The sequence below is a fragment of the Ricinus communis genome, chromosome 4 (genome assembly GCF_019578655.1).
Source record: "Ricinus communis isolate WT05 ecotype wild-type chromosome 4, ASM1957865v1, whole genome shotgun sequence".
In the NCBI taxonomy this organism is placed as follows: Eukaryota; Viridiplantae; Streptophyta; class Magnoliopsida; order Malpighiales; family Euphorbiaceae; genus Ricinus; species Ricinus communis.
The window spans coordinates 18,871,217-18,882,219 of record NC_063259.1 but is presented as its reverse complement, the minus strand read 5'-3'; the positions used below and the strand labels follow the sequence as shown (position 1 = coordinate 18,882,219).

The window sequence follows — 11,003 nt, the reverse complement described above, 5'->3', positions numbered from 1 at the left end:
CATATAGTCCACCTGTTCATGGTTAGATGAAGAAGAAATAAACATACCTCCCAATATATAATTACTACTGAAATGTGGGCCACCATAAAACTCACAACTTGATTGAGCTGCTTGGACAGGCATCTAGAGTTGATCAATTTTCTCTCCACTTTAGCCACCAAGGCTATAGTGGCATCCAACTGGTGTATACTTCCTTGACGTCCGTCTTGCTTCTAGTAGTGTGCCCACTAGTAATTGTTGTGGCCATCTCCTCTATCATCCTTTGGGCTTGCTCTGGTGTCTTGCTACTCAAAGAACCACCCGCAGCTGCGTCTACCATCTGCTTAGTAGCCAAATTCAAACCATTATAAAAAGTTTGTACCTGTAACTAGATTGGTAGTCCATGGTGTGGGCAGCATCATAGTAGGTCCTTGTACCTCTCTCAGGTGTCGTACATCAACTCATCGTCAAACTGCACAAAAAAAGATATGTCATTCCTAAGTTTAACAATTTTAGGGGGAGGAAAGTACTTAAATAGAAATTTCTCTGTTGAAGAATTCCAAATGACTGTAGCCACAACTTTGTTCTATACCTCAAAGAAAATGGAAACAAGTGGAGACGAATTTCATCGTCTGTTATCCTAATAATCTTGAAGGTATTACAAATCTCCAAGGAACTCGCTATATGCGCATTAGGATCCTCATTTGGCAAGCCTCCAAACTGAACCGTTTTCTAACCATCTGAATCATATTAGGCTTTATTTCAAAATTATTAGCAGCGACAACCGGTCTTGTAATGCATGTTCGCATCCACTCTAGCGATGGTTTCGTAACATCATGCATCGTCTGGTTATTCTCATTGTTGTCGTTTGTGTCTGCCATCTCTACTGTAGTTTCTTCTGATTCACTCTCCACTACGGTTTTCCCAACCTGAATCTTTTCCTCCTCTATGTTCAATTACTTCCTCAACTACTTGAGGGATCGCTCTGGTTTTGGTAGAGGGTCTACTAGATCAGGATTAGATCTCCTGGTCATACACTACCTGGAATAACGAATAACCAACAACTCAAATGAATAAAAGAATAAAATCAAATATATACAAATAAAGAACAAAGAATAAATGGCTAAATTAACAAGAACACAGTTCATAATATTTCTCAAAATAGGTCCCCGATAGTGGTGCCAAAAACTTGATGTTGGCTAAACATGACTAGCAATCTATAGACAAGTGCACTTATCAAATGTAATCTAGCTATGGCAAGTATCAATGTCGTATCCCACGGGAACTAGGAAGCTACTGCTACTAAGCTACTCCTATTATCCAACTGATCAAAAGGTGGTGAAGATCATTAACTAAAAATAATTGAGAATGCAAATGAAAACTAAATTTTAACAAAGAGAATGAAAGTTTGGAAAAAAGACAATGAGATGAGTTAATCCAATTAGGGATTCCCTTTATTTAGCCGACTTAAACATAATAAATTATGAATTGATTGATTAAGAATTGTGATCTGTGGATAATTTCATAAATGAATTAGCCTCACTCTCGAATTAACCAACTCCTAATCTTAAAGATCTAAAGTTAGAATCTCTTCCTAACAATTGATTTTAGAATAGCATTAATCTCTAAATTACCACTAATAAGAATGTCTAGTCCTTGTTCCTGTCTAGTCCTTGTTCCAGTAAGTTATTACACTTATCTCTAAGATACAAATCACTTCATCATACAAGCAATTATCCAAACTCAATTTAATTTCTCAATTATAAAGGAGTTCTCAAATTGATTCAATAATGAAGAAGAAAGATTGTATTATACTTGAATGAAAACTACAATCTTAAATCAACAATTCAATCACTTAAGCACAAAACAAGACTAGCATGGCTAAAAATCACCCCCAAATGGGTTTAATAAGATTAGTTACACATGTTCATGATTAAACTAATATAAGAATCAAATACAAAGTAAACAAGAATCGAAAAGAACATGAACACCCTTTTCTCAAATGGTAGAAATGGTATCCCCTCTTGAATAACTCTAGATCCAATCTCTACAGCTCAAGATCTCCTTCTTCTTTCCTTTGAATCGTCAATCAAATCCTCAAAAATAGCTATCTGGATGATGTTGAAATGGAATTCATCTCTGTTTTTCCTCCTATTGATTGTCTAGAAGGTTACTCTCAAAGTCTGTCTTGAATACCCCGAAATTCTCTCTCTCGACTCTCTAGAATCCCTAGCCATACTCCTTTTCTCTTTCATTTTCTTTTCTTATAAATTAAAATTGTACATCTAGCCTTCTCCAGCACGACTTGGAATTGGATTTGGTTGTGCTCCTGGATTCTTGCCGTGTTGAGCTAAAATTGTACATTTGGCCTTCTCCAGCACGACTTGGAATTGGGCCACACTGCTCAACACGGGCATGCTCCTAGGCCGTGTCACTCTCGAAAACCATGTTGCAAATTGCTTCTTCTCGCCATGGGTAAGGGTTTCAGCATGCCCTCTAACCCTGATCGTGCTCCTCAGCACAAGCGTGTTGAACAGGCTAACATGCCCATTCGTCCATTTCTTCCTAATTGTAGTCTGATTTCTCTCTAACTTTGATGATGTACCTAGAAAAACACTTAAGACAGAAAGAGAATTAAAACAAGGTGATTCTACTACAAAAACACATAATTTGCCCTAAAAACAACTCAAATTCAAGCATGCAAACATGTGTAATATCAACGATATCATTCATTTATTCATATTTAGCTTCTAGTTTCTTTTTTCTATTAAATGAGGGCTTTCACACTATAAAAACTATATGCAGTCGAATACTTGAGGCTAGTGAGCATAATATCTGAATTATCTACCTTGCGGGAAATCAAGTTATGGGTGCTTTCAAGAACTTTGCAAACTTATCAACACTCGCGCTAATGAGCATAGACTTATCATTCATGTTCATGTGCGTGTTTTAATATTTGTGAGGCATATAATAAGGTATATTGGGTTTGAGTGTGGCTAGTTACGGCCATATGAATTTCCCCTTGTTTTCATTAAGGAATCATGGGAACATAAGTGATAAGCTTCAACGGTGTCATTGGCCATGACTTGATGATCAAGTAGGACAAGAGGCAAATCCACGCGTGTGATGGAGAAATCATATTGCTTTCGATTAATCTAAGCAGGAATGCCTATATTTTGATATTTGGGACACATATGATGAAGTAATTTGGCCAAAGTGTTATTAGGTAGACCCACATGAATTGCTCTTCTTTTTCATTAAGTTGGCTTATAAAATTTAGGAATACAAGAGTTGTTGGCCAGTCAACTCCTCTCTAGTTCTTTATTTGACTTTAGTTTATTCATCTTACTTGATTTATTTATTTATATTTAGCTTCTAGTTTCTTCTTTTTATGGACTGAGGGTTTTCACATTATGAAAACCACATGCAACCGAATGAGACTAGTGAGCATATTATTTTAGTTTTCTACCTTGCAGAGAATTAAGTTATGTGTTCTTTCAAGAACTTTGCGGACTTCTAAAGACTCACACTAGCGAAACTAGACTTATTGCTCACGTCCTTCATTTCTTTTGTGTTCTTTGTCTACCATTGTGTTTAAATCAATTTGATTTGATCCTTATGCTTAGCTATTGAAGAGAATAAAGAACTGGCGAGTTTTTTACTTATCGGATATGAAATCCTACCTATGTTCTCATTTGTTCGTTTGCTAGCGCGATAAGTCTATGTTTGTTGGCATGAGTCTTGATCAGTCTGCAAAGTTCTTGTACGAACCCAAAACTTAATCTCCCACAAGGTAGAAAATGGAAATAATATGCTCACTTGCCCCAAGTATTTAGTTGTATGCAATTTCTATAGTGCAAAAGCCCTCATGCCATAAGAAGAAGAAACTAGAAGCTAAATATGAATAAATAAAATAAAGAATGATGAATAAACTAAAGTCAAATCATGGACTAGAGAGGAATTGACTAGTTAACAACTCTCACAGTCCTAGATTTTATGAGCCAGCTTTGCAAAACCAAGGGAAAACTCATGTGGGCCTACCTAATAATATTGCGAATTACTTAATTATATACGTTCTAGACATGAAACCCTTGCATTCCCACTTTTATCAAGATTTCTTCCAATGGTGGAAATCCTGAATCAGAATATTTGGGCGTGCCTCGATACTCCGTGTTTCCTCTTTCCTCCAAAAGACTCCTCTGCGATCATTCGGAGAATAATATCAATACTCGATCAACCAATTTTCTTTTTTCACATTTTTCCAAGCATTGGATCGGTGCCTATGATTGCTGCTTCCACACACTTTAACTCAACACTCATGTTTATGCTTGCCAAATAAAAACGAACCATCATACTAAACATAGATTATAAAGGGACGAATAAAGAAATGAAGAAATGAGAACACAGGTAGGATGTCATATCTAATAAGAAAAGAAATTGTAAGTTCTTTATTCTCTTCCATATGGCTAAGTGTAAGGATCAAATAATATGTTCACTTGCCTAAAATATTCAGCTGCATGTGGTTTTCAAAGTGAAAAATCCCTCATTCCATAAGAAGAACAAACTACAAACTAAATTTGGATAAATAATTAAACATAGATAAATAAACTAAAGTCAAATAGAAAACTAGAGAGGGGTTGACTGGTCAACAACACTCGGGCTCAAATTACTTCATTATATGTGTCCCAAACAACAAAATGCATGCATTCCCGCTTGGACTAATATAAAGCAACATGGTTTCTCCCTCACGCTCATGGATTTAGGTCTCATCTTGCTTGATCATTAAGTCAGGCTGCAATGCCACCGGTAAAACTTGTCAATTGTGTTCCTTTGATTCCTTATGCCAATCCTTATGTCATCAAGAGTCTTCATGCCTAGAGGAATAAGAAATAAAAGGAACAAGGAATGATAGAGATTCTAATGGTGCAAAACCTGAATCAGAATATTGGGCGTGCCACGATTCTCGTCGTTCCTTCTTTCCTCCAGAAGATTCATCTACGATCATTCAAAGAATGATATCAATACTCGGTCAACTAATTTTCTTTCTTTACATTTGTTTAAGCATTGGTTCGGTGCCTATAATTGTCGCTTCCTCATACTTTCACTAAACACTCGTGTTTATGCTCTCCAGAAAAAAACCAAACCTACTAGATAGTGATTTTCTGAAAGGCACAAAATAAACAAACAAAACCAGAATATAGGTAGGATTATCGATCTGATAGGGAAATAAATCACAAGTTCTTTATTCTTTTCCATACGACTAAGCGTAAGTGATATGGAATCAGTCCAACAAGAGGTCCATCACACAGCTCAAGTGCAAGATAATGATGCTACGGTCCATGCCTTGCTAGTGCATGAAAATGCTAAGCAAAGATCAGAACATTTCATGGGATTCTCATCAAAACAAACCTTTATCACTTGCCTTAATTGGATGGTTGAATAAAAGCTTGAGAAGGGGAATATTTGCTGCTCATTATGTTCAGTTTTTGTTGTTCATAAAGGTGGACGTTTTTGGAGTTATTCCTTACTCTATTTGCCGCTCATTATGTTCGGTTTTCTTTGTTCATAAAGGTGGACGTTTTGGAGTTATTCTTTGTTTAATTTGCTGTTAGAATTTCAGTTTTAAGTGTGTAATAAAACCTTTGTAATCAGCCTTTAATACTGTTACAAAGATTTTCTTTATTTAGCACTTTTATTTGCTGTTTAATTAGGGATGTTACAAGGGAATGTGAATCCTTGTAGGCCGATTTTTAGGAGGAAGTTGAAGAGTTTATCTATGTCATGTAACTCTTCTAGTGGTTGAGTATAAATAGAACTCATGGCCAAGTGTTATAGGCATTGAGAGTTGAAAACAAATCTGATTTCTTTGTGAAATTATTCTAAGTGTTTTACTTTGTGTTTACACGCCCTTTTGCTCTTACTACTTAGTGTTTGAGAGTAGAAGTTTGAGAGTGCTTTACTTAGTGTCGTGTTCTTTTATTTGCTCCCTACCATTCAAAGTACTCAAACTCATTCCAAAAACGATCCTATTCCTTTCCACATCAATTGGTATCGGAGCTTAGGCTTTGGAGAGTGTGAGTTTCACAAAAAAAAAAACAGATTACGTTCTTTGAAAACAGTCCGAAGGTTTTGATTCGTATCTCCCTTGTTCCTGAAGATTTTTGAGTGTTTCTTGAGTTTAAATTGTTTTTCTCTTTGAGAGTTTTGTGATTGTAAAGTTACAAAATTTTTGAAGTCCGTTTGATATTTTTTTTTGGTTGATTAAAATTGCACGCTATTGTAATGGAAACAAATCAGTCTAATTCGGGAAATGTTGGTACGCTATCATGAAGCAACTTCGTGAGCTACAAGGAGACTTGAGGAAACATGAAGCTAGGATGGATGCCATTCGCGGAACTATCCTTAAAGATGGGAGAACGTGTTGGAGACTTGGAGAACACAGTAAGCTCCGGTGGGAATCCTACCTATCGAAATTTTCAAGAAGAAGATAGGAGTTTCAAATTGGAACTTCCCGAATTTGATGGCTCAAGTGATCCGGAAAACTTCTTAGATTGGGTTCGAAGAATGGAAAGTGTCTTTGATTATAAAGACTTTGATGATAGGAGGAGGTGTAAGATGGCTGTCCTTAGATTAACAAAGCTTACTGGGCTTTGGTATGACAATCTAAAAGCCAAGAGACGAAGAGAAGAGAAAGAAAAGATCGAGTCATGGGAGAAACTCAAGAAGAAAATGGAGAGGCGTTGGGTACCACGTGAGTATGAGCAAGATCAATATGTCAAGCTAACTCGACTAACTCAAGGCGATCTCGGTGTTGATGAGTATGTTCGTGAATTTGAGAGGCTAGGCTTGATGTGTGACTTGCAAGAGAAGGAGCCCTCAAGATTGCTCGTTTCACTAAAGGGCTATCCAAACCCATCTCTCACAAGGTAGATCTTATGAGCTTTTCTACTTTTGATGAAGTTGTGACAGAGCTAGGAAGGTGGAAGCACAAGTGAAACAGGGAGAAGCCTAAGGCGAACACAAGTGGCGTCAAGACTCCATATAAACCATACATACCTTTTAGGAAGAGTGAGTCTTCTTCTAGCTCTTCTAAACAACTTTCTTCTACTAATCCTTCAAAGTTTCAAAGTGGAAAATCTAGTTTTAAGCAAGAAGGATTCAAAAGGACTTATTACAAGTGCCAAGAACGTGGGCATATTGCTAGTGAATGCCCAAAAGGAATATTCTCACAATTCACCCGAGTGAGGAGGATTCTTACAGTATGAATCCGAAAGTAACAATGAAGATGTTGAGGAGTATGATGCGGAGGAGAATGACAACCCTCTTTGTGGAGTTGTTAGGAGAGTCTTACATTCCGAACCTCTCAAAGACATGCAAGAACGAGAGAACCTTTTCCATACAAGGTGCAAGGTTCTTGATAAGACATGTGATGTGATTGTTGATGGAGGATCATGCACGGATGTGGCATCCACAGAACTTGTCAGTAAGCTTAAGCTTCCTCTTCGAAATCATGCTAAGCCTTACAAATTGAATTGGTTGAATAATGAAACTGGTTTGAAGGTCAAGAAACAAGCTTTAGTTTCATTTACAATTGGCAATTATCATGATGAACGTTGGTGTGATGTATTGCCTATGAGTGCATGTCATATTTTGCTTGGTAGACCATGGCAATTTGATAGAAATGCTATACATGATGGTGTTTCTAATATATATACGGTTACCACGGGTGGAAAAAGATTAAATTGTTGCCTTTGCCTCCTAAGGTTGAACCTATGGTGGAAAGGAGACCTAATTTCTGATTTCGAGGAAAGAGTTCGAAAAGAGTGTGCAATGGAGGGAGGAGGGTTTGTACTTCTTGTTAAACCCATTTCTAATGTTGTTTCCTATGCCACTAACTCTTTGTTTTTGAGTCATTTGCTTGAAGAATTTTCCGATGTATTTCCTAGTGATTTCACCGAAAGGATCGCCACCTTTCGTGGGATTGAGCATGCAATTGACTTAATCCCGGGAGCCCCATTGCCTAACAAAGCAGCCCTATCGGTGCAATCCCGAGCAAGCTAAAGAGTTGCAAAGGCAAGTGGAAGAACTAATGGAGAAAGGTTATGTGCGTGAGAGCCTTAGTCCATGTCTTGGCTCTTTTAGTGCCTAAGAAAGAAGGAACATGGAGAATGTGTATTGATAGTCGTGCAATCAATAACATAACTATCAAATATAGATTTCCTATGCCTAGGCTCCAAGATATGTTTGATGAATTGAGTGGTGCCAGAATTTTCAGCAAGATTGATTTGAGGAGTGGCTACCATCAAATGAGAATTCGAGAAGGTGATGAATGGAAGACAGCTTTCAAAACGAAACAAGGGTTGTATGAGTGGCTTGTCATGCCATTTGGACTTTGCAATGCCCCTAGTTCGTTCATGAGACTTATGAATGAGGTTGATCCAGAGAAAGTGAAGGCCATTTCCACATGGTTAGTTCCAAGGGATGTTCATGAAGTTAGGAGCTTTCATGGCCTTGCTTCTTTCTATAGAATCTTCATCAAGAACTTCTCAACAACTACAGCCCCGATGACGGAGTTAATGAAGAAAGGAGAATTCAAATGGAGTGAAGCGGCCCAAAAATCCTTTGAAGAAGTCAAAACAAAATTATGCAATGCACCCATCCTTGCTCTTCCAGATTTTGACAAGCTTTTTGAAGTGGAATGTGATGCAAGCGGCGTGGGTATTGGAGCTGTCCTTATTCAAGAGAAGCATCCAGTTTGCTACTTTAGTGAGAAACTAAGTGGAGCTAAGCTGAATTATTCCAACTATGATCGTGAGTTCTATGCGATTGTTAGAGCTTTAGAACATTGGTCTCACTATCTAAGGCCAAAACCTTTTGTTCTTCATTCGGATCATGAGGCCTTGAAGTACATACATGGCCAACAAAAGCTGAATCATCGACATGCCAAGTGGGTAGAGTTCCTGCAATCTTTCACTTTCCATTCAAGTATAAGGAGGGAAGGAACAATGTTGTTATGGATGCTCTCTCAAGGAGACGTTACCTACTTGCTCTGTCCATACTCAAGTTCTAGGCTTTGAACATTTAAAAGGTTTATATGAGAATGATGAACACTTTGCTACTATATTTCAAAAGCCTACTCGGGGAGTTCATAGTTCAAGATGGTTTCTTATTTAAAGGGAACAAACTTTGTATCCCTAAGTGTGGTGTTCGTGAGCTTTTGATTAGGGAAGTCCATGGAGGTGGAATTGCTGGTCACTTTGGTGTTCATAAGACCATGGACATACTCAATGAACACTTTTATTGGCCACACATGATAAAAGACGTGACTCATGTGGTGGAGAGATGTTCTACTTGTCAAAAGTCCAAGAGTACCTTCCATAAAGGTCTCTACCATCCCTTACCCGTCCCCGATGCCCCTTGGGAAAGTGTAAGTATGGACTTTATTGTGGGGCTTCCAAAGACTCAAAGGGAAAGGATAGCATCATGGTGGTGGTTGATCGATTTTCAAAGATGGCTCACTTTATTGCGTGCCATAAGACGGATGATGCATCCAAAATTGCTGACTTGTATTTTCGTGAGATCATTCGTTTGCATGGTGTTCCAAGATCAATTGTTTCGGATAGGGATTCTAAATTCCTAAGTCACTTTTGGAGAATTTTATGGAAGTTGGTAGGTACTAAGCTTCTTTTTAGTACTTCTCATCATCCTCAAACTGATGGCCAAACGGAAGTGACTAATAGAACACTTGGATCTTTGTTGCGTGGACTTGTGAGTAAAACGCGGAAAGATTGGGATATCAAGTTGGCACATGCTGAATTTGCCTATAATAGATCACCTTCTTCAACTACAAGTCGTGCTCCTTTTGAGGTGGTCTATGGGGTAAATCCTCTTCTTCCTGTTGAACTTGTTCCATTGCCAAGAAAGGACTTAGTCCATGTTGATTCAAAGAAAAGATGGGAAGCATTTGGAAAACATGTACTCAAGTTAAGGAGAAAATTGAAGCAATGAATGCAGTTTACAAGGCAAGAGCTAACAAGAGAAGAAAACAGCCCTACCTTTGCTAAGGGTGATCTAGTGTGGTTACATTTGAGGAAGGAACGTTTTCCTAATCTTAGGAAAAACAAACTCATGCCTAGGTCGGGATGGTCCATTTCGTGTGTTAGAAAAGATTGGAGAAAGTGCTTACAAACTTGAACTTCCAAGTGAGTATGGTGGTGTAAGTGCAACTTTCAATGTGGGGGATTTAACTCCATACCTTGATAATGAAAGTTTGAGGACAAACTTTTTCAAGAGGGGGAGAATGATATGGAATCAGTCCAACAAGAGGTCCATCACGAGCTCAAGTGCAAGATAATGATGCTACGGTCCATGCCTTGCTAGTGCATGAAAATGCTAAGCAAAGATCGAACATTTCATGGGATTCTCATCAAAACAAACCTTTATCACTTGCCTTAATTGGATGGTTGAATAAAAGCTTGAGAAGGGGAATATTTGCCGCTCATTATGTTCAGTTTTGTTGTTCATAAAGGTGGACGTTTTGGAGTTATTCCTTACTCTATTTGCTCATTATGTTCGGTTTTCTTTATTCATAAAGGTGGACGTTTTTGGAGTTATTCTTTGTTTAATTTCTTTGTTAGAATTTCAGTTTTAAGTGTGTAATAAAACCTTTGTAATCAGCCTTTAATAGTCATACAAAGATTTTCTTTATTTAGCACTTTTATTTCGCTGTTTAATTAGGGATGTTACAAGGGAATGTGAATCCTTGTAGCTGGTCAGTTTTTAGGAGGAAGTTGAAGAGTTTATCTATGTCATGTAACTCTTCTAGTGGTTGAGTATAAATAGAACTCATGGCCAAGTGTTATAGCCATTGAGAGTTGAAAACAAATCTGATTTCTTTGTGAAATTATTCTAAGTGTTTTACTTTGTGTTTACACGCCCTTTTGCTCTTACTACTTAGTGTTTGAGAGTAGAAGTTTGAGAGTGCTTTACTTAGTGTCGTGTTCTTTTATTTGCTCCCTACCATT

General features: G+C 37.7%; 1 protein-coding gene and 1 non-coding gene across 2 annotated transcripts; both read left to right on the top strand.

Moving 5' to 3' along the window:
• Window positions 1–377: 377 nt before the first annotated feature.
• LOC112534446 lies at window positions 378–484 on the top strand. Its single transcript, XR_003078734.1, has one exon. It is a non-coding gene; the product is annotated as a small nucleolar RNA R71 (small nucleolar RNA).
• A 6,866-nt stretch (window positions 485–7,350) lies between these two features.
• LOC125369855 lies at window positions 7,351–8,040 on the top strand. The gene has a single exon (XM_048373127.1). The coding sequence runs from the start codon at window positions 7,351–7,353 to the stop codon at window positions 8,038–8,040; it is 690 nt and encodes a 229-aa protein (XP_048229084.1).
• Window positions 8,041–11,003: the final 2,963 nt, after the last annotated feature.